General features: G+C 35.6%; 1 protein-coding gene across 3 annotated transcripts in view; it reads left to right on the top strand.

Annotated features, from left to right (window-relative positions):
* The window catches only part of STAU2 (staufen double-stranded RNA binding protein 2), a 168,575-nt gene that overhangs the window by 60,806 nt on the left and 82,940 nt on the right, over positions 1-24,829 (top strand). For all 3 annotated transcript variants that reach the window (XM_026843697.1, XM_026843699.1, XM_026843698.1), the window contains exons 8-11: positions 4,022-4,234; positions 7,725-7,862; positions 11,107-11,238; positions 15,154-15,214. In XM_026843697.1, coding sequence (XP_026699498.1) covers positions 4,022-4,234; positions 7,725-7,862; positions 11,107-11,238; positions 15,154-15,214 — 544 coding nt within the window. The remainder of the gene's footprint in view (positions 1-4,021; positions 4,235-7,724; positions 7,863-11,106; positions 11,239-15,153; positions 15,215-24,829) is intronic.

Below are 24,829 nucleotides of genomic sequence, written 5' to 3'. Positions count from 1 at the left end.
ACGAGGGGTGGAAAATAAGAAGAGCACGCAGAACCCCATGGGGTTCTTCTGTCTATACTGTTTCATGTAATATGGCTAGTTTTAATTGCATAGGAATTTTAGGACAAGCTTTAAGGAATTTATTAAATTGTTAACTAAAATAAAGCATGCAATTCTAACAAAGAAGAAGCCTTAGTCCGTACTTATCACTGGTGCATCCTTAGCTAACCTTTATTGATCAACTTCTAAGTCAAAATGCAACTCCTCTAAGGCATTTGCGGGACTGTCAATGAACAATTTTTAAGGAGAGATACAAAACTGATTGCTGTAGGAATTGTTAGAATAGCTGTAAAATGATCTTTTTGCTTCATATTCCCTCCTTGACAGCAGGCTAAAATCTTGATTTTTTTGGTTCTTTTGCAACTTACAAGTTTTTTATTTCCAACTTGTCAGTTAGGAGTTGGGTGAGCCTTGAAGATGTAACTGGTGTCAACAGCTTCAGGTATTAGAACATGTTGGGATGTTTCAGATTGTAATTTCATTTTCAGTATTCTTTTCTTTGGATTGAAGTATTCTTTCTTTAGAATACAATAAATACAATAAATTTTTTTTTTTTTGATTCTCAGTATCAGGAGTTAGGGGATAAAGTGCCTGAACAGGCAAATTTTCTGTCCCTTCATTCCTGTCCAGTGTTTTACTGGGAAAAAGAGTTGCAGTTTCTTGTTTCCCAGTCTTTCCCAGTCTTATCGGAGTGAGGTAGAAATTCTGTATTTTGAACGAGGAACAAACCAAATTGTTGACTCTGAGAGACTGAGCAAGTTGTCAGCAGGAGGATTTACACCTGTCTGGCTCCTGCTGTCCTGGGGATTAAGGCTTCAGATTGGATGACTGACATACTGAGTAGCTCTCATTTGGGTGTTGCATGATGGTCAATCTTCCTCACTCCAGTTTTAATAAAAAAAGCCAGATTTTTATAAATATATATATATATATATTTTTTTAACTGGGAAAATCTGGTATGTCTGCCTGCACAAACGCCTGGAAATATATTGGTATTTTAAAGCTTAAAAATAGTCACGGATGTAGGTGAGATGTTTTTGTTGACCTGCTTTTTGTCTCCTTCATTTTTTTTTTAATGTCCATTTAATCTTGTCATAATATTTTTAATTTTCTACCTGGAGTCTCATTAATAATTGAAGCAGCGTTGCTCTTTCATTGTAATCGTACTGCTGTTTTTCATTTGTCAGCATGATTCATTAAGTTGAGCCAAATTCACTCTTGATGTAATTTGACCTTAGATGTGTTTTGGCCCCATGTGTTTTCTCTTGCTGGAGTTATTCTTTAAATCAGTGGAACAGAAAAAGAAAAGTGTATTGAACTGTCACCCTTAATCAAATTCTCAGCTTTAAATTAGCCATGATTTGGTCCACGGGTCGTATCTTTCAACTGAGGAAATAGTTTAATGTACTAATGCATATAGTGTTCTTGGATAGCAAAGGCTGAATTTCTTTGTAGTGTTTCTGTCCCTAGGCTTATTGCACAACTGTTTGAAATCATGTGGAGTAAAAAGATATAAAATCTGGGGTTAACCAAAAATGTTGTTAGGTAAATATTTTTTTTTGCTAAATTACCAAATTTGGATGTTTAGCTTGATCCGGATCCCATCTGAATCCTATGGGGTTCATTCCATTGACAACACAGACTTTTTTTCATTTACACACTAACAAAGTAACAGTTTTGAATGTTTTCCAGACAATTATTTACCTTGTGTCTCATACTTAAAAGTTTAAAAGATGAAAAACACCCTGGAATACATTAGTTTTATATTAAGAAATATATTTTCATGTATATGAAAATATAATCTGGTTTTGTATTAACATTCTTTTTCATATATATATATATATTTGTGTGCACTTACATATATGTGAGAGAACTTATATAAACCTATTATTTTAGGAACTCAGCAATTATATTGCTTAAGCCAGTTATTTTGTCCTTTTTCATCTGGTCAGTATAGACATTCTTGTATATTTTATTATTAAATTATATTGCTTGTAAGTAGAAACACCTATATAATGGTATTAGTAAGACCACGAAAACATTAAGGACCTTAGTAAGGTTAATTTAGCCATCTTTTATGGCCAACGTGTTGTAATACTTGGATAGCAATGTACAGGGATAGATTAAGATGTGCCTCTAAAAGAGGGAAACCCTGCAGTACGATGAAGGTGTTCAGCACTGATACGAAGCCTGACTGTGTCTGAGAGCAGGGGATTCTGGCGCTGAGCTCGTCCCAGTGGGCCCTCGTGGGCAGTGAGGCTTCCCATGGTTCAGCGAGGGTCACTGCCTCGAAAGCGCCTCTGCCTTTTCATGCGGTGAAGCACTAGTGGGCAACTGTCAAGTGAGGCAACCTTGAAAACACTTCTGAAATTATTACCTGGAATCTTAGAGTGGGAACACTCCTGAACCACAACAGAATAATCCCATGCTGGCACAGAGGTTGTCTTATTCTGGGAAAGTGCAGACAAAGTTGTCTGTTAATTCTCATTTTGTGTCTTTTTATCGATATATGCTGTGATAATTGTATTTGCTGGGTGAAGTTGCCACAAAAGAGAGCTTAAAAAAGATATACAAGCCTAAGGAGACCTCATTACAGTGTAACAGCAAAACTAAATAATGCAAGGGACGTGACCTTGATAAAAAGAACTTTAATACAAAACATGTTGTAATAATATTAAGGTTGAAGGTTTCAGCCCATTAAAAATATAGTTATTACACCAAGACGGCCCTAGCACCTTTACCGTGGTTCCCTTGCACTGAGGCATTACACTTCTTCAAAAAATGTTTTGATGTAATTGCACCTACTGAAAAAATATGTATTTTTATTGATTTTAAAGATAACACAAAGAGATGCCTGTCAGATGCTCTAATGTCTCCTTATACACATTAAATGTAACAAAGATTAAATTAGGGAACTGCTTCCGCCCATCAAACAAAATAACTGAGCCTTTTCCCAGATGAGGTCTCTAATTCCTGATAGACATTGTCCAGACCAGTAAATGGTGCATACATGAAGAGATGTTATCTTAGCACTTGTAGTGCTCTGATTTGCTGATGAATGCCTCCTAAAAGGAGATGTGTGTGTGTGTGTGTGTGTGTGTGTGTGTGTAAAAAATGAAGACAAAAAAAGAGCTAAAGGAAGGTACAGCATTCAGAACTTCTTTTTTTTCCGTATTATTTTAACTTTTAATAGTAGAGAAGTACTTCAAATGGATTTTCTCATTGTCATCTTGAATATGTTTGGAAGGGAATGAATAAATGAAACATTTCAGAACTAATTGACTTTTGCATGAGTTATAGTGGCTGTTTTACTAATTCCTTTTGGTACTGTTGGGAGGGACAGCTGAGAATGGTGGGGGCAAGACTGTGGCAGCCTTTTGAATGCACGGGATATCGCTCTGAGTTATCTACTCTGGCAAGGTAAGAGTTGAGAGCAGGCATATTGCTTGCAGCTAGAACAGCATAAAAATATGGACTTTTAAGACTGAAGTTTTGGAACATGCGTGAACGTGCTACGATTTAATGACAATAGAAAAAAAATTACGAACAGCTCGAAGTGATGCCGTTTAAATATAGTTTGAATATGTTTTATGTAAAGAAATAGACAAAGCCTGATGGACTGTCCTGAATAGAGTTTCTTTTAGTACGTGAAGCACCTTGTAATAAAAAACTAGCAGTCTTGGTTTAATTACACATTGTTCTTATTTACTGTGTTATTGTATAAATATTTTTAAAAATATGGGTATGCTGTGTTTTCTATGAAACACTGAATATGATTATTAGATTTGCTTTATATCATTAGCTGTAATTTTCTGTCCTCAAACTGGAACTGTCATTAATACTTGTCCAGATTTTATGAAAACTCATCTAATGCATTCAGTTAGCAGGAAAACTGTGTTTGTAGTAAGTGTGTTGCTGAGATACAAACGTTAAGTTATATTCTTGTAGGGTGATTTTACTCAATGTTACTTTCTCTTAAAAGGTGATTAAAGAAAGTGGACCCCCTCACATGAAGAGTTTTGTTACACGAGTCACGGTAGGAGAATTCACTGCAGAAGGAGAAGGCAACAGTAAGAAACTCTCAAAGAAACGTGCTGCAATGGCTGTCCTACAAGAACTTAAGAAACTTCCTCCTCTTCCTGTGATTGAAAAGCCAAAACTTTACTTTAAAAAGCGTCCAAAAACAATATTGAAGGTATGTGTCCACCCTGGACAGAATTAAGAATGTTTGTTCAAAATGTCAGAGAATTACTCAGATTTAAAATCAGTAAATGCTTATTTATCACATTCTGTCAATATTGTTACCTGTTTGCCTGTGCTAATATGCCCGTGCTTTTTAAAATTCTGAGAATGCTGTGAAATTCTCAAACATAAAGGCTTAAGAATTGAGCTCACATCACTGAAGTCTTCAGGGGTTTGGTTCAAGTCTAGTGGAGGATTGAACTCTCCAAGCAGCTCTGTACGGCCATGTGAATTTTTAGCATCATCTCTTCTGATAGGCCCTATTAGCTTATGTGGGGGTTTTCTCCCTGGTCTTTTCCCCACTTCCCAGTTTGAAGAGGGAAAGAGATATATGAAATAGTAGGTATGTGGGGAAATGGTGCACAGTCCAGCTTCCTCCCCGTGTGGAGCTAGGTTTTAGGCGTTTTGTGGCTTCAGCTTCTATGTGATTTTTGAAAAATTTGAAAGAAGACCAGGAGTATGTTGACATCTCAGCCTAGTGTGTCACTTGCCAGGTGCCAAAGGTCTACACTTTTTTTGTTTCATGTGCCTGTGTTGCGTTTAGTGTGTGTTTGATAATGCTCTTTAGCTCTCAAATATAGATAGAAAATTGACTGAACAGCCTGTGAAGCACTTGCAGACTTTGAACCATCCTTCCATTAAAACATGCCCTGTCTCAGAGGATATTAATAGGCTTCTTGCTACACTGATGAGGCTTCATTTAGAGGTTCTAGATTCTTGTGAGCTCAAGCTTTGTAAATGATGCTTTTCTTCTTGGTGGCAGTAGATTCATTGCTACTTCTACAATTCAGTCTGTGGTGACTAGCCCTGGTTTGTCTAATCCTAAATTCATACAAAACCAAAGGGTCGTCTGAAGTAATTAGTCTTCCAAATGTTCTAAGAAAAGCTGCCACATAGTGTCCATATACTTATTACTTGTCATCTGTTCAGTGCAGAAGACAGGCTTTGGAAGTAGACAAAATCTGCTACATTTTATGTTATTTTAGGAAGTATTATTTTGTGATGAAGTGGTTAAACTCTTTGTATACGATTTTCTGTAGTCTGGCATGTTGGATAGTCATTTAGGTATACGTAAGGGCACATTAATAGCCCTTTCATGCTCATTTTAGGTTGGTGTTAATAATGTAGGAGAGCTGCTGACTTTCTCTCTGGTGTTAGAGTATATGCAGATCAGGACCTTTGAGACTAGAATTGCAGGAAAATACAGGAAACCTCCACATCCAAACCATCAGAATATAGTTTTAGGACCTAAATTTAATTTCATTTTCTGTATTTGCCTCTTGTTATTTAAAAAAATATCCTCAATTTTTCTGGATTATTTTATGTCCACAGCTTGCATTATGTTACGCTGAACAGCATTATACCATTATGGCTTGAACTCAGTCCTCATTTAGTGTTACACTGATAAACTATAAAACTAAGTAAATCATACTTACTTTACTAAAAGTATGGCCATTAGAAATCTCTACACTCAGTACACCAAGTGCAGAGTTCTGTAGGAGCAACCAAGAGAAAAGCCATTTAAACTAAGAAAATACTTTGGAGAGTGCAAAACTGAGTTTGGAAAATGTACAAAGGACTTAATCATCTTTCTCTTTTCATTTGCCTTCAAAACAGAATGGGTGATTTTTTTTTTAAAAAAAAAAAAACTAGGATAATTAGATACCTATCTCCTACTGAAATTCTAGGGATCAAACTCTCAAAAACTTCTAGGAAAAAAATTAATGTTAAAAAAGTATTTAATGCAAAACCATCAGCATTAATTCAGCTTTGAAGCTGCAAGATCTGAAAAAGATACTGACTCTGACCATGTCGTTTTTGGAAAGTTTTTCTCAGGAAAGATGCTAAAGGGTATAATAATGTAAAAATCTGTTATAATACCATATACTATTACAGTCTTACGTTGAATTATCCAAAGTTGGCCATGTTAGAAAGAGACGTTAATAATAAAAATAACCTGGATATGTTTTTATTTTTAATTTTTTTAATATCTAAACTTCTGAAATGCTTTCAGTGTGCCCATTTCTTTCAATTTAACCCGCATGTGTTTTGAGCATCAAAAAAGTGACAACAATAACTTATTTTTATTTGTATATATATTTATGGGGCTATATCTTACGGCCTGCACTTCATTTAGCCTGCTCTGTCATTTTGTCTCTGCCTGGCTTCTTGCCCACACAGGTGCCTTCGTGCATGACATTGTCTTTAATTCTTTCACCTACATCTTCTCTAACAACTTAAGCAGTTACACTATATAGGATTCACTGCACAGCTTTCTTAATACCCTCTCTGGTCTTTGCCTTCAGTTGCTGATCATGTATTTACGTTCTGGACCACTTGTTCTTATCTGAGGAAGTCAAACGAGCATGAGTGCTGATTTCTTATCCTGCAAGTGGCTGCATGAAAAGGAAATAGCTCAATAACATAAAAAAATTCTACATTCGAATGCCATTTACATTTGCAAGTTCATTTTTTGTGCTGTGGTATATAAATCAGTTAAATGTGACTTCAGATGAATTTTTTTTGGTCTTAATTTCTTCTCCTTAAGATCTGCAAACAAGTATTTTCATAGCTATTTGCTTTGAGAGAGCATTTGCCATATGAGTAATACCATATTAAAAAGATTTCAGAACTAGATAGTTTATAAGGACTGTAGTTTTTCACTTGTCTTTGTAATCTTGGACAGACCAGTCTCTCAGCCCTTTTGTTTTCCCCCCATCAGATCAATTCCCCCACCAACCATAAGTTTTGACATGTTATTGTGAGGATTATTGTCTGCAAAGCATTTGATATACTTTGTGGATGGCTTACAATATGCAACATTTGTAGCCATTGGAGATATTCCTCTCTAGCTTCACTACATAAAAGTATTTTGAGGGTGTACTCCCATGACACAGGAGTAAACCTTCTAGACCCTTAGTTGCATTGTAGGATGGAAGGCAGGAGTGAGAAGGAAGACAGGAAGGCTGAGAGAGGCATCTTCCTTGTTATATGGCAAATCTGGTTTGTCCTATGTAAATCCCACTTCTTAGCATACTGCATGTTCCATCATTGTAGTAACCTATTTTAAGGGGTTAGGGGGAAGGGTCATAGAAATGGGGCAATGAGATATGATTGACTGATGGATCTGCTAATTTTCATCCATCCCCATAGGACCTTCATAGATAGATGAGGGTGCTATTAGTAGCTTACAGATACTACTTATCCACCCTACCTGCAACAAGTGGCAGAAAATAGATGTATATTTTGTGTGACAGTTTTGAGCTTGAGGATTCTTATCTTCTGTCTCAGGATTGGAAGATATGAAGAAATTTGCTTCTTACTCTCTCGAAGGGAATATTAAAGAAGGGGTAACCCTAGTAAATGATTTATTGAAGCAGCATAATAGATGTTGTATGGATGTATGCTGAAAAAATGTTTTTTTTCTTTTAAACCTTTTTTAGACTGGACCAGAATATGGTCAAGGAATGAATCCCATCAGTCGACTGGCTCAGATCCAACAGGCCAAGAAGGAGAAGGAGCCAGAGTATGTTCTTCTGTCAGAGAGAGGAATGCCTCGCCGTCGAGAGTTTGTTATGCAGGTATCATCTGCTGTCACGTTAGAGATAATGCCCTTGCTATATTATGTTCAAACTCAAGCAAAATGGTGGCATAATATGAAGTGGATCCCTCTGTGTTTAGCTCTTTGCTTTACAGTCTGTTATGCAAGAAGAGTATGAAATAAAGTATCAGAAAACCTATTTGAACTTTCTTCTTTCCCTTGATGAAACAATTGGCAATCGGGTTATGTACCTTCTGGATGCTTTTCTCGTATTGATTTTGCATTTTTTTATCCTATTCTTATTTTTATTTCACCTGATGGTTTCTGTCTTTATCCCTGATGGTTCATGATTTGGTTTTTTTTAAAAAATTCTGTGTGTGTTGTTTGATCAGAGGATTGCAATACAAACAAGTATTCTGAAATATGGATATGAATATCTCCATATTACCAAGCGTTTTGATTTAAAAATAATGTAAATCTTTTCAGATCATTAGTTTCTTTGTGTCTTTATTCATATCTGAAATACCACAAAAAAAGCCTTCCATCACATATTTTAGCCTGTCCGGTTAAAGCCTCTGTACCTAATACAGAAACAGTAGATCATTAATGTTTCTTTAATTTTTAAATTAAAAACTTTTACAAAGATTTGATATATCCATGATATTTTGTTAGATATCACAACAGCAGTTTGAGAAAGATTAGGAACAGGAAAGAATTATTTTCTCTTGTGTTTTCACTCAGAGGTAATTTTGTCGCCGAACAGTTCAGAATGGCATACCTCAGCATGTTTTGACTTGTTATCTACAAACCACACCAAAATGTCACTTCTGATCACAAGCAGAATTTATGATGTTCTAGCACCTCCTTCTCCAGAAAATTGGTTATATTTTCACTTAAACCTTTAAGTCCCTCCTTCATGTCTATCAAGATAGGTAGGCAATCTTAATTTCCTTGGACCTCAGTGGTCTTTCTTGATGATTTATTATTTTTCTCTCTGAAGCAGAAGAAGATATTGGGTTCTTTTAGTTGCAGAATCTGATTTATAAATATAAACTTGGGTTTCCAGCTTTTTATGGTGCCTGAAAGTATTTGAAGAAAGTGATGGTATCACAGACAATCCCTTTTCCCATGCTCAGACCCCCATGGGACTGTCCACAGTTAGAGATGGTTGTGTAAGGTGTCAGAAGAGGACTGCGTAATGCAGTCCAGTATTAGAAAGATGGACTGAGAATCTGGTTTTCCATTGGAGGAATCTCAATAATAACAAAATATTTGGTTTGAATTAAAAAAAGAATCTTAAAGCAGTGAATATGTAGAAGAGTCCCTTATCTAAGAAAACTTGTGAAAGAAAGAGTCAAAGAAATTCCATAGAACAGTTGCTTTGTTTTGAATACTTTTAAACACTGTAGTTCCATTTTTCCCCTTTTGTAATATTTTCACACTAAAATCGTATTGCTGTTTCTCCTGCTTTTTGGAAGTCTCAGTGGATTCATTATGACATACAAAAACCTTATCAGAATAAAAAGCCTTTGTATAAACAACTTAAACAATGTTTTCATTTAATTTAATTGAATGTGGAAGTAAAATATCCAGAGATAATATGTTCATTTTTATCTGTCACACAAAGAGCAAGTTTAGATGTGATGAAATGGATCCAATTACTTGTCCTGACTACTAGATAAACAGAAGAAAACCTCTGATGACATTAGTTGGTGTTCTGTTCCCAAAGTTAATTTCAGAAAGCTCTTTCTCTTTGTAGTCAGACCTTTAATCCTTGATAGAGGTTATAATAATAGCTAAACCAGTTTTACAGGTCTGAGAAATAGCAGTGCATTGATTTATTGTGAGCTATGTTATAAATTATCATTTTGTCTTGTCCCATTAAAGTCCCTCAATTTTATTGCATATAAACTTGTAGCAGATTGGCTATTTTCTAATTGTGATTGTAGCACTGCACAGAAGATAAGGTTTCTTTTTCAAGATTATGAATATTTCTGGTTTAGGTAGCCGAATCTTTTTCCTTAATTATATGTATATACACTTTGCAGGGATATTCATCATCATTATTATTTATTTATATCCACTTCTTTGTATTTAGAATTAATAGGTATTTGAGTAAAGAAAAATTAAAACTTTTAAGAAAATATATACATGATATTTCAAGGAAGGTAAATAAATATTGACAACATAAATTACTAAATGACATTTGTTACTTATTTAACAATTGTATGCCTGTTTTTATAATTTTTTTTAAAGCTTCTTCCAGACTGTTTCAGGTCTTTCACCTCTAAGGTTTCTCTTCTAAGGTTTCTCTTATTCAGATCACCTTGGCTATTTTTTTTTTTTTTTTTTTTTCCCTTTTTTTTTTTAAGACACTTTTGAAACTATACACTATTTTAAGAGAAAATTTGGCAAATAAAATGGCTTAATGGACAGAGTGAAATATACCTTTCAAAGAGCTATGAATATTGCGTAAGTGAATATCAATGACAGTGCTAATATCACAAACCAAACACATACAGCTTCAGGAGTTTAAGAATGGTACCAAAGCCAAGGAACAAGTTAGAGCCTCACTCTTTGTGGATATCCATTGTCTATAATTTGTCATTATTTCGAGGTCTTAATTTTTCCTAGTTTTCTGAAAGGCATCTTGTTTGTCAGAAATCCCTTGTGCAGTACAGACCACAGGTCCAACAAGGAGCCTTCTTTCCAAAGACTGTTTTGATAAAAGCTTCTCAGGTGTAAGTGCAGAAAAAGAAAGCAGCCCCAGCCCTCATGTTCCTTGCAGTGCAACGAAGTGGGAGGAATGTAAACGTGGTTTTCTTCTTTCTTTAGAAACCGCTCTCATTTAAATCTCCTGGTCATTATTTCTTCATTGTTCTAGATACTGTCTTGATGATGCTGGGGAAGCTGCTGCAGGCAACACTCCTACAAGAAAGAGGAAGTTGAGATCCTGTAGCACTTCCCACATTAAGAAGGAGTGAGGGAGATGTTCATTAAGGAAAATGGTGTTGTGGCAGGTGGAAGAAAGAGACAACTGTGTGTGCACTGAGATAGAAAAAAATGTAGCTCTTTAGTTTGAATTTGGGGACTTTCTGTAAAATCTAAACAAGCTCCTCTGTGTGAAGCAGTATTGTAGTGCCCTTTTGCACTATTCTTACTTTTTTGAGATTGCATCTTCATCAAAAGAGCTGACAGTTGTTGGTAGGGCAGCAAGATTATTACATGGTGATATTAGGGAGGCTTGTATTTATTGTGTTTATGATCATTTTTTTCTTTTTAAGGTAAAAGTAGGCAATGAGATTACTACTGGGACAGGCCCAAACAAGAAAATAGCTAAAAGAAATGCAGCAGAAGCAATGTTGCTACAGTTGGGTTACAAAGCCTCTACTCCTCTTCAAGACCAGCCAGAAAAGGTGAGAAATAATTTTTATGACGCCCAGTTTTTACCCTTGTCTAGATTTTTATCTGTATCAGCTAATCATTTAGTAAGAACAGAAGCTTAAACTTGTGCACCCCCTGTTTTAGGGGGTTGCTTGTCAGATTTAGACTTCGTTTAGCTACAGTTCCATAGCTACACATAGTATTAAGTGCAGCCTTTCATTCTGTAAAAGTAATTAAGAACAGAAATGTAGTTCCATAGGATAGCCTGTGTGCAAAAGTGTACATGTGACGTGTGCCCCTATTTCTCCTTACAAATGAAGGTGAACATGCCTATTGCTTTTATTCCATTTTGGGCATCCCTGAGAGCACCGAGAGGAATATGTTAGTAATTTTCACACATGAAGTAGCCATAGTAGTCAATGTTTGTCTTCCTGTTGCATATGCACTAAAAGCATTCCAGAAAAATAATGGCCTTTTCAGGTTTGATGACTGAGAAAGAAAATGTGTGTTGTTTTCGTTTGTGGAGAAGGAATTACATTTTAAATTCATACGTGTTGCAGGTATGTATTTCTATGTTAGTGATGTGAAACATAGCACCCCTCTCCTGTCTTGAGTATATTGATGGGAGGTTTTGTAACCAAAATTAGGTGTTAAGACTTTGCCTTTTGTATCCTGAAAAGATATTTGGTAAAGTATTTAGCTAAGCTGTGAACTCTGAACAGCTTCTCTCATATGCAGAGTCAGTGCATATATGTTTTTATATATATATAATTTTTTTAGCGTGGCTTAAATATTTGCTGTGGTCAACAGAATGTTCTGCTGGGCTTTTCTAGGGCCATGATAAATCTGAAGATAGTATATAAATGTGTGTATACGTAATCTGAAACACCCTCTCTTTTTCTGTAAAGAAACCCCAAACCACCATATATGGGAAGATACTCTGTTCTGTATGTTCTATACTCCTAGCCAGAAAAATGCCATACTTGGCTTCACCTCCTTCTGTTTCCCTCTCCTTTGAGAGGAGCAGCAATATGTATGCTATTCACACTCACCTTCACTATGTTCTTCACTATATATCTTAGTCATATACAAGTTTGCAATACTCTAAACAAGTTCCTAGTGATAACACACTGTGCAGTCATAGCCAGTTAAAAAAAAGCTTATGACAGAATCAAATGATAATTAATTTTTATCAGAATGCTGAGACTTTTCTTCTGTGGAAGATACTTTTTACCAGTTTCAACTTTTTCTTGACTGCCAGTTTGGCCATAGGGTTTTCTGAAAAACAAAGCAAAATGGAACAGTCAACTTTTTTTTTTCTAATAGGAAAACATAGGTTTTCATTCTTGGATTTCAAATTGGTTGAACTATTTTTGCTCAGTAATTTTCAGAGACAAAGCCTGAAAAAATTTAGCCCACAACATAGATGCTTTAGAGAGCTTTACACAGTGGAAACTTGTGGTTACATTGAAATCCTTAAAAAAACTAAGTGGCCAAAAAGGGGAGCTGCTGCTTCATTTCCCTACTTCAAACTATTGATTACAAGTGCATTGTCTAAGAAAACAGGTTCAATTACATACTTGCAGACATAGATATCTTAGAATTGATAGAGTACCATACAGTGAGTGGTCTGATATTATTCTGAACACAATGAGTAAACATGGCACTGTATCCCAAAAATGTGAACTGCTCAAATTTTATGTAGTGGCAGTATTCAAGATCATAGAACAAATTTTTATAGCTTAGTTGGGGTTAAGGACATAAAATATCTAGAACATCTGGCTTTATCTTCTGTATATAACTGACTGAACATATTTTCAGATACACAGTTTGTGTAGATGAAAGCATTTTAATTCTTAAAATAAACTGTGCTGGAGAAGGCGGAAAATAACCCTTAGATCTCTACCAATTTGAGCATTGCAAAATTCCTTCCATATAAATTGCACAATAAAAGTGTACCATTAGAAGATACTTGTTTCTGTCTTTGAATCCAAAATGGGGCCCAATGTAGATTAGCTGATGTATCAGTCTGGCATCTAAATGGACAATTTTCACTTGTGTTGTTATTGATTCTTTTTTTAAAAAGGCAACTTCTCTTTCCCCTGCTCCAAATTTCCCCAAGTCCTTTCATCCCCTTCCTCCTCCCTTAAAAAAAACATAAAACCAAAGTCAGTATTTTTTTCCTTAACCCTGGTGCATAAAATGTGACTGTATTCATTGTTCTAATGAAGACCTAAGAGTGTTTCAAGAGCCATGCATGGTGCTGATGGCAGCACAGGTAAACAGGTAATTCAGGTAATGTAAAAAACTAAGGGCTCTGCTTTTGTCTGAGGTATTCCAATTCTGGGAAGAAATCAGTAATGGTTGTGCAGAGCCCTGAGAAGAGCAATTTAAAAGTGCCCTGGGAGAATTCTTACGGCTGTCAGAATTTTAGCTCTATGGATGAGAATGAAGAGTTGTAATGACTTCATTTTTTCATGTTTCCATCTTTTTGTTTCTTCTTGCCATTTTTATTCTCCTAGAGAGAAGAAAACCAGAGTAGATTGCATTCATGTGTGACAGCAGCACCAAGGATAACTTACGGATAACTTACTGATTCTTGTTAAATTCCCCATTGTCATCGAGTTAATAAACAGTAAAAGAGAGAAATGAGGAGAGTTGGAAATGTTATTCTCATATTGTAGCATGCTCGTGCTGATCTTTCTGTGATGTTACAGATGCATATTATGGATTCATGACAAAACCATGCTGTTGTAACAGACAGCAGTAAATAAAAACATATTTATAGTGGAGGTGGGTAACCAGTTGGAGAGCCAGCTCTAATACCTATCCTCCCTTTCTACTAAATATCTCCAATTTTTGTTACACATTGCCTAGGCTGTAATCCCATTGGGGTGTACATGATGAGGAAAGGCAGGGAAACCATCAATGGAATAGCTGCTTTGCATAGTGTGCTCTTCCCTCCTCTTTCCCAAGGAAAACATATCATCTAGGAGTCTGAATTACAACATGATAGTAATCCAGGGAGCCTCAACGCAACCTCTGAGATGGAGAGGCAGATTTCAGTTGACTGATCCTCCTTCGCGTGTCTTCTGCTTTCTGATCAACCCCATCTTCCAGAGCAATTGATTACAGCTTTGTCATGTTACATAGACTGTTTTGCTGTGAGGTTTTCTGTTTGCATATAAAATCTCAGTGAAATATGAAAAGGATCATTTGTTTCATAGAGCTGGTTGTCAGTAGCTCCTAGTTCATGAGGAAGCTTGGACTTGTTCATCCACATTTTCACGTAAATCTAGAACAGTGCCATCCTATTTATTGTGTAGACTTCAGGAATGGCCTAATTTTGAACTTCTGTGTTAATTGCTCCCCTTTTCTGTGTCAGAGTAATACCTGGTGTTAAACATAATAAAATTAATTCGAAGATAGTTAGCTCCCTCAAAAAAGACTATATATTACATTAATATAAAATTGCAATCTTGTTTTGCTTCCACTTCAGTATCTAAATGGATTCCTAGCAAGTAAATATTTTAAAATTACACCCAAAGTACTTTGTAGTGTTTATGCATTCTTTCATAGGCAGATATTACAATCCTCTTGTTTTAGAATGTAATTTCTCTGTTGTCTGTGTATGTTTTCAGTTGAGAGCTACTTAAAACATTTGATTTTAAGTCTGATTTGGTAACACACTGAGTTGAGCCTAATCCTTGGGGAAACATTTATATTTCAATGTTAGGCAATAGTTGTTAATGTTTATTCATGAAGGGTACATTCCTCAAATAACCTATTTTAGACAAAAATTAAGATGTGTTAGCAAAGTTTTGTGAGCAGATGTGGCAATCCCAAGTCATGCTTTTCAGACTCTTTCTACTAAATTTATAAACATGGATGTTCTGTTTAAGGAGTAGTTTGCTCTTTACTTATTTGTCTTTTTCTACCTGTTTCAGCTTGGAGAAAACAAGAGTTGGAACAGCCAGAATGTTGGGTTTCCTGAGCCAACAAGTAACAGTAAGTATTGCTTTCTAAATTTATATTTATACTTATTTGTCTTTGTAGGGTTTGGATTATATGAGACCCTTGAAATGCTTTTGGTAAATATTTTAGGGGGTTTATTGCAATTAGATCAATTAACTTTTGAGTGTCCTTTGTGTAAGTGTAGATATGAATGAATGCAAGAACAAGGAGATTTTTATTTACTTATTGATTCATTGAATCCTTCAGCTTGAAAGGGATTTTAGGAGATCATCTAAACTGTCTGTTCAAACAGGGTCAGTACAGAGTTCAGACAAGGTTGCTTATGACTTTTTCTAGTTCTCCAAGAGAGATACCTTCCATAGCTTTTCTGGACAGCCTGTTCCAATTCTGAATTATCTTCATATTGATTTTTTTTTCCTTTTATCCCAGTCAGAACATCTCCTGTTTGTTTATGACTATCATCTCCTGTTCTTCTGCTACATAGCTCAGTACTGTGCCTGATTCCGTCTTTTTGGCAAACTCTTCTTATGTATTGGAAGGCTGCTATTAGGTCCCCAAAGCATACCACTGTCCTCTAAGTCTGATCATCCAAACAGGTTTTCATCATCTGGTAATTCATCTACCCAGACTCTAATGTCATAGCTTGGATACAAGGCTGCTGTGGGAGACATGATGTTGAAAGCCTGGCTAAAGTCAAGGTGAATGACATCCACTGCTCTCCATTCATAAATCTAGTCATTTTATCATAAAAGGCAATCAGGTTATTGAAGCTGGTTTTTATCCTTCGTAAATTCAGGCTGATTGTTCCCAATGGCTTTTTTTCTCTTTTGTGTGCCCACAAATGGCTTTAAGAGGACTTAATCCATGATTTTCCCAGGGACTAAAGGGAGACTGACCAGCCTGTCTTTTATGATGATGATGCCTTTCTCCAGGCATTGGTGATCTTTCCCGATCTCCATGACTTTTTGAAGATAATAGAGAATGACCTCACAGTGACATAAGCCAGTTGACTCAGACTATATCCCATTTGGTGCAATGGACTTGTATGGGCTGAAAATTTGTGAAGAGCTCCCTGGCTCTGATCAGGTTTTACTACTGGTAGTTTCTCTCTTCCTTGAACACAAAAGCCTGAGAGATCTTGGCCGTGAAAACCAACTTCAGTTTCAGTGCAACAGGTAACATATAGACAGCCCTTTGTGACTTTAACTAGATTTTTGATGTTTAGAGTGGTAAAGATAATGTAAATATTACTTGCTTCCCTTTTCCATGAGCCCTGGATTCTTCTCTAGAATTGTGTTGAGTTTTGAACTTCTTAGGAGTCCCAAATATTATCCCCTTCAACTAAGAACTATACTACAACAGATACACGAGCTACGTTCTATTTTTTGCATAGATACATCTGAAGGACATGGTCCTTAAAAGCAGATTTTAAGGGGGTTCAGTAGTGTTTCGGGTTATATACGGTCTTCCCAGTCACTAGACCTGGGGAATAATTTGTGTTTCAACTTACACAAAAGTTTACTAGTGTTTAAAGTGATCTTGGATTCAGCGCACACCACTGTGTTTCCCTGAAAGGAAGGATTCTACAGGATCTAAAATTTCTAGTTAATTGCTTCATTCCAGGCCTATCATCAGTCCCCATCAATACTTCTAGAATGATTTCTATTTGCATTGTCAAAATCTCTAACATCATTATTAAATATTAACATATTGGAGTTTGGGACAGCAGAATAAGACCTCCAGTTTTTCTCCCCTATCCTTGCAGTGTCTTGTAGCAAAGGTATTTATAGATGGTATCACAATCATCTGCTACACCAATAAGAAAAAAAAGTCTCTTTCTCAGGTTTCACCTGGCAAGAAAACTTTGGCAGCTACACATGTAAATCCAAATCTAGGAGGAGATCACAAAGGCAAACTCACTTGTCAAAGGAGACAAGATCAACAAAATTGTATTTTAAACCTGTGCTGACCAAATAACTTGTTTTTCACAGATTGACCTGCTCACAGACCTTTTTGTAGCCACCACAGGCCACAGTACAGAAACAGATCTTCATTCTGGGATGGTTTTCTAATGAAAGACATTTCTAGATGCCTTCATTTCCATTCTTCTGATCTCCATGTAAACTGGAAATCAGAGATGTAGCTATCATGTGTAGACACAGAGCATTTATTTCTGACAGTGCTGTTCAGAGACCACTGTGCCTAATCCCTTTTTTGAGGGTTCCAATCTAGAGACAACATTAATAATAATCAGCTGATTAAAGTATCATCTTTTATTTCAGAGGGACTGTGCTATCCTTTTTCTAAATAGGAAGGGTTTGAACCCAAAATGTTATTAGCAAACATATATTTTTTTACTGATTTTCTAACTCAGCCCAAAAGGCTCTTTTTGAGGAAAATTTTCTCTAAAATTTACAGCTGAACTGTGATTTCCATATAAAGGCATAAGAGGGAAGTGAACATGTTGCAGTTATATAGAGGAGAGACCAGTCTTTCTTCACTTTACATTCTTATCCAGGATTCATGGAAGACCTAGAAATGCATTTTTCTTCTCTAAATGTGTTAATGTGATATCACCCCTGGCTGAATAAATTACTAATAGGTCTTCTTTTTTGAGTTTCTCACTGAAACTTCTCTTGGTATTTCTAAACTAAATGACCATTCTGATAGAATTATTAATCTGCTATGTCGATTTGCAGTCTATTCAAGTACATCTTTTATACAGAAAACCGCTGTAGTAATTTCTATACTGTGGATCTTTCACACCATTTTTTTGTAATGTATAGGAAGGAGCCACAGATTCTGGATAGAAAATATACAGAACATTTTTGTACGTTATTTAGGTAACCAGTAAGTTCAGTTGATACCTTCCTACTGAATGGCTCTATGAAGAGGCCTGTTTTTCAGGACATGACTGTGGTCAGGGGATTGCCGCATTTGGAGAAGATCTGTGCAGCATCACATGATATTTCTCACCAGTTCTCCATATGCCTGATTACTTGTTGAAATGCTGTGCTAATATTTAGTAGGGGGATGGTCTGCCAGTACATGTTTACCTATGAGCACTTTGCCTGCTCTGCTTCTCGTAGAATACTGTGTCTTAGTTTCCCACACAGAGAATGCATAAAAAATCCTTAAGATCTAGTATTATTAAGAGTTTCTGCTGCACACGCTCGTTGCATCTTCCCCTAAGCCACAGAGTCCAAGATAACTTCAGAGCTTTGTAGTCAAGGAGAACTGAGGAAATTTTCCTTCTGAATAAAAGAAATCACTTGCATGCATGATCTCTCATGCACCTGTGAAGTGCAGAGATTTTTAAGACAGCTCCAAACAAGTTCCACTGTTAGAGATCAAAAATGTCCCATCCTTTCATGTATGAATATGCTAGTTTAAGAGCAACAGTTGTTGCTAGGTGAATCTACTCTTGCAGTGTTATCATTATTGTAGGGAGTTTTAGAGGGGACAAATGGAACAGCTTCCTTCCTTCTATATCCTTGCTTATAAGAGAAATGTAGAGTTTGCATTTGTTGTTATCCTAAAACCTAAACTTTCAGTGGTCTTGAAAATCCAGTCTTTTGAGATTGCTACATCTACCATTTGGCAGCTCTTAGTCAGATTTCCAGTAATTTTATTTTGGGAAAACAAGTATATCCTGCTAGGACAATGTATTGTGCATCAGTTTCCTTTTGAAGGCAGATACACTTTCTTTCTGTGCATAATGCAGTGTGTTTCCATCTGAAACTGTGTGAAATAAAACTGGAATAGCAAAGTGAAGTTATGTATGTCAGTACAGCAAAACCAAAAATCATAACAGTTATATATTTTAGTACAGTTAAAGAACCGATTTTGTTATACCCTTATTATTTAGTATAGTTTTGTTGAGAAATACCCTACAGTCCATATCCTCCTACATACTCACTCAATGCATTTTTAGTATTCCCTATTAAATATCCGTGAAAATTAACTTCTCCTGTTCTGGTCTATCATGTTACTTTTGCAGCTATCCTTGTGGCAAATTTCACTGCTGTTCCTCCTCCTCACTTGGCAGAGCTCCTTCCCACAGGTTTACTTCTTTACCTTTCCTCTTCATTTCACAATCTTAAAGATTAAACAAGAAGCTATAGATATTTTTCACACGTGAAATAACAAGAATGTTGAGTGCGTTTTTTTTCCCTGATGCTTCTGGAAAAGATTTTGAGACACTGTTGGCAGACCACAAGCATTTACGGCCCATACAGGAGATGATTACTGTCAACAGAATGCTTCTTTATCCTCTAGATTTAACTTTAGTGATTATCAACAAAATCAAAACATGAAACAAATAACCAATCCTAATGCAAAGTGCATTTTCTTGGGAACATGTTTTTGATTTTATATTTCTGGATGGGGTAATCACAAACATCGTACAATACATGTTCTAGGGGAAACTGTAGATGACTTATGAAGAACAAAGTAACAGTGAAGTAACAGTGAAGTAACAGTGGTTTTATATATTATAATTCTAACAAGGAAAAAATTACCCTAACTGGTTTTCTATGTTCCCCACCCTCAGTTTTCCATAGTATAGTTTTCCTTTATTGTGTTTCCAGCAATTTTGGGAGTCACAAAGTAGGTATTTAAAAAAATACATTCAGAGCAATTCTACCTCTCTGTAAAGGACAGGCTCTTTGTTTTTCTTGCCTAACATTTTATTACTAGGGATTCGTGCATGATGTTACAGTCTTTGTTCTTCAGAGTACATCTGCTCCTGCTGTTTGTTCACCACCTGAAATCATAATCATTTGTTTGTGACATCACAATTAGTTACTGTGAAGATGATTAGATTGTCACCAACAGATGATTATGATTTCAGATGGTAGATGAGCAGCAGGAGCAGATGATCTCCTAAGGAACAAAGATACTTGATCTCATGCAATTGTTCTCAGTAAAAAAAAAAAAAAAAAAAAGGAAAAAAAAAAAAAAAAGGCAATGAGAAAAAAAGCAAATAGATACTCAGGAGAGTTTCTTAAATCTGTAATGAAGAAATTTGAGCATTTTTCATAATACATTATTATTAATTATATATTGTTAATATTATATATTATTAATTATTTTCATAAATGTATTTTAGTATTTTAAAAAGCTACTTAAATAAAAGATATTAAGAATATAAGAAATATATAAAAAAAAGAAATATTTGGTGTTACTGTAAGCCCTAACTGTATGCTTACATTCAAATTCTTACTTAGATGTTTCTTTAACAGGTTTTTGTTTTTTGTTTTTTGTTTTTTTAACAAAATAAATGCAAAATCAATCATGTATTTATGAATTTTGCATACTAATAGATCTTCACTTTGTAGGAAACAAAATTGATGTGAACTTTATAGTTCTGACCCTCACTGGTTTTATAAAGACTTTTTTGTTTATAAAGACTTGTTAGTCCCTATATGTTTATTCTACAGCTGGGGATTTTGATGAAGACTTCCAGTAGATAATTTAATACCCTTATATTTCCATGAGCAGTAACTGAAATCTACAGTTTGAGAATAAAGGTTTTTGTTTTGTATTTCAGACATTTTTCATTGGAATTTTTTGGGGTGCATTTGAAAGGTGATTTGCAGGGGATTGTATGCCTTGTTGCTCACTAAGTACTGCTGTTTCATTGGACTTCACTTTTGAATTGCTTCCAAACTTACTAAACTTCATCAATTATAATACACTCTTGGTAGGAGCTAGAGTGATACATCACTAAACATTTGTGAAATATTTGTCATTCTGAATAGAAACCGCAGTAAGGAGGTTTGACAACACCACTTATTTGATGAAGCACAGGCTTCAGAACAGTAGTTTTCCATCTGTTTGGTTTGGGGCTTTTTGTTTCGTTTTGTGGAATTTTTTTAGCAAACATACTGTCAGGTGAACATTATCCCATCACTGTGTGTTTCAGGGAGCAGTTCCACACTCTTTATGTCTCACTCCCTTAGCCAGAGTAATTTATAGCAGTTGTTTATGTTTAAATAACACCTTGCCTCTGTAGCTGCTGAGTTGGTATGTATACTAATTGCAAAAAAGAAAAGGATTCATTCCATCTTCTAGCAACGGTCTGAGATAACTAGTTTTCTTTATAATCGAAGACAGGAAAATTAAATTTAGAAGCAGAGGAGATTTGTCCAATTTTCTTTCTTCCTTGAGTTAGTGAAGCTTGGAAATATATGCTATATTTGGCATTATTAATAATTGTATTATTTTTCAGTTTCATCTAGCAATGAGGAGATAATAATTTATCCAAAATAATGCCAATTAAACTTGCATATATTTTTTTGAAATATTTGGAAAAAACCCTTCTAAAACACCTAATGTGCAAAAACACCTCTTATTAACAAAACAGGGAAGGGAGTGTGATTATTTTTCCTTGCTGTTTTGAGAACTAGTGGCAAGATCCAAATTAGAATTTTTGTGTGTAGGTGGGGTTTGGGCACAACTCAGGTGTGTTAAGACCACAACTGCAATTGGTCCTTCTCCTTTCCTTTTGAGGTGCTCAGTTAAGTGTGTAATGTACTGCAGGTTTCACATCTTCAGATGCAATGCTTTCTTTGCTGAGTTTAAAGTACAGTGTGTATCTAAAGTAACTAGTGTTTTAAAGACGTGCCCAGAAAATTACTTAGATTTAGTTTCCTTCTTCACCAGGAGACTGACTACTCATGGGGTACAGAGTAATCTGGTTAATGACAGTTGCCTTTTAGAGATATGTATCTAATATCATTATGATTAGCAGATAGAAAATACAAAATCAGATGCTGTCTAAATGCAAGAAATCCACAGAGAAGGAGTGATCTAAAGGAATTGTGACATTGTAGTCTGTCAAGCTTTGTAGCTTCTTGATTAAAGTACTTGTGAGTGAAGGTGCAGATATGTATTCTGATGTTCCCTGGCTGGTTTACAGATATTATATTCTGCATATTTTAGATACAGGGTTGGGTTGGGTTTTTTTTGAGTAGTATTTATTGTGCATATGTAAGAAATATACACTTGGACCGTGAGGCCTGTGGTTTGGATGCCATCAGGCTGAGAAGGACCCCAAGTCAGCTTTCTAGGAGACTGCTTAACCATTAAGCTCTTGATGTGTAAAATGTATAAAGAGGGAACAGCTATCATGATAGTAGATAGCCAGCTCTGTGGATAGAGATAATTTCAGAGAAATTATCCTTTTGCTTTTTCCAGTCCCCTAAAATTCCTATGTGAATTACATTTGTTCAAGGTTGCTAGTCTGTTCCTTTGTAAAAATCTCATGTGAAATAGCAATGCAGAGCTCTTTGTTGATGTTAACACTCAAATTTAGATTTAATAATGTAATAAAATTGTCTACGTTTGGGTTTCTTTCTTGAGCCATGCAAACAGAGCAGTATCACACAATTAACCTCAATACTGTCTTTCTCTAAATACTACCACTTTTCTGAAGTATTTTCTAGGTTTCCTACTCCCTTCCCCCCAACCTGGAACCCACCATGTACCTCACCCTTAGTCTAGGATAATAATGTCCTTGAAGAATTGTATTGCTTGAACTGAGGCTTTTTTGCTGCCAGAACCAAGACTTAATTCTCATTCTCTCTTCCATCCCCTTTCCTTTACATCAAACATCTTATCCCTATGACTTCCACTCCCCCACCGCTTTCTCCTCCTCTGATTTCATCTTCACTCATACCTATGCTGTGGTTGTTGATGTCCCCCTTGACCTTCTTAGCTTCAGCAACCTCTCTGTCCTTGTCTAGTAGACTTGATCATTCTTTCATCTCTTCTATGTGTGGGTCATGCCTTTGTTTTCATCATTACAATTCTCATTCCCCTCTTAATCTGTTAATGAATAGTCTTGCCTGCACAGGTCACCTCCGGTTGCACTTAGGCACTCTCCTAATTGCTGTACCCCCTCAAAAATCACTTTCTTGCAGCTTTTACAAGCACCTTGATCTGCCAGCTCACTAGCTTGATTTGCTCCTGCTCCAATTTGCTGATCTTCTTTATTGATAAGAATACTGTTCATTCTTCTGTACTTAGGTTGGTTCTTTTCAGACCCTGCTTCATCTTAATCTTAGGTTATCTAGTACACTGATATATTTTTGGAAATTTATGATGCAGAAATTATAATGTCAAAATAATGGTGTAGGTGTTTCATTTGTCTATTGTAATATATTATAGAATATCCAGTAGGAACTCCCCACTGCAAACACAGTCTTATTTTTAACAAAATTTTATGTTTCCAAGTAGCAGTAAAGCTGCGGAAGATTTCAAAGGACTTTCTTCACATGAGTTAAACACCAAATGTTACAGAAGTGTATACAATTTAAGTCTCCTGTGATAATGTAATTTCTTTTTTGGTGGTACAGAAAATGTTCCAGTGAAATGAAGAATATCAAGACCTGACTTTGTGAAAAACTAAATAGTATTTACTTCAGCATCTTGGTTATTTTAAGGTTAAATAAGCTAGTATTTTAATGAGTGACTTTATATAACATCAGTTTGTTTAAGGTCATATAGATGAGATCTTTTGATTGAAGGACATTGTGTAATGACAAAACATTTTTTAATGTCTGAACATTGCAGTAGCTGGTGACTTAGAAATACCACAGATAGCTGTGTTAAGTAGGTAATGGTTGCATCTTGGTATTTCAAGCCAAGATTGTGTGTGTAGACAATTACTGAGAATGTAATGGCTATACTATTTGCCTATTCAATTGTTTGACTGACATTTTCTGAGTTCCTACTGAGGTAATAAAACAAAATTTGAAAATATTCTAGTGTATAAATAGGCTTTTACAGTGAGTGAAGTATAAAACTATAATTTATTTTTATTATGATATTTAATTTTTTTTAGTGTTGTTACTGAAATAGTTATTTGGTTTTGTAAATTCACTTTTTTTGCTCTTAGTGGATTTGTAATGGTCCATATTCTAGGGCATGTTGAGAATTTGCCAGTACTATGGAGGAATTATGAGAAATTATCACATGTAAAAGTCCTCCATGCCTCTTAAGTTTTTGTCCATTTTAACTACAAAATAGTGAAGTCAGGACTGGATCTGGCTCTAACTTTTCCTGCTTAATGCCTTACTACAAGATTTTGCCACATACTTTAAGCAGCACAAGATAAGAATTTATTCAATGTGAATATAGGTAGCATAATCTGAAAGAAAGCTTTTTGATGATTATCTGTCAATTAATTTATTCAGTTCAGAAAATACTGATTATCTCTTTATGGACAATCTTCATTCAGTGATGGATTATTTCAAATATCGGGACGATAATATTAAGTTATATGTCATATACAGAATTATATAATGGTTTACTTTGCATCATTACACAAGACATGAAAGCACTCCTTCATTCTGGTGCCCCATATCACAGCTTGTAGTGCAGGGAAGAGCATGTGCTTTTCAGGGGTGTCGAGGGAAGTCATACACCAGCTGACACTGCTTCCGACACACCGACAGGTATAGCTTTCCTGTAAGACAGGTGAGAGCCTAGGGAGAAAATTGTAGTTCTCTGGGATAGAATAAAGCTGTCATTTAGACCAAGTATACTGAGTGTCCATAAAAATGACAAGTCAATGAGTGACCTCAAACCAGAAGAAGTCATTGAGTGAAGGCAGAGGAAGAGTATCTTTACAGTGTTGATCAA

This window comes from Athene cunicularia, assembly GCF_003259725.1.
Source record: "Athene cunicularia isolate RWA chromosome 2 unlocalized genomic scaffold, athCun1 chr2_part1, whole genome shotgun sequence".
In the NCBI taxonomy this organism is placed as follows: Eukaryota; Metazoa; Chordata; class Aves; order Strigiformes; family Strigidae; genus Athene; species Athene cunicularia.
The sequence above is the reverse complement of the archived record's forward strand: the minus strand, read 5'-3'. Positions and strand labels throughout refer to the sequence as shown.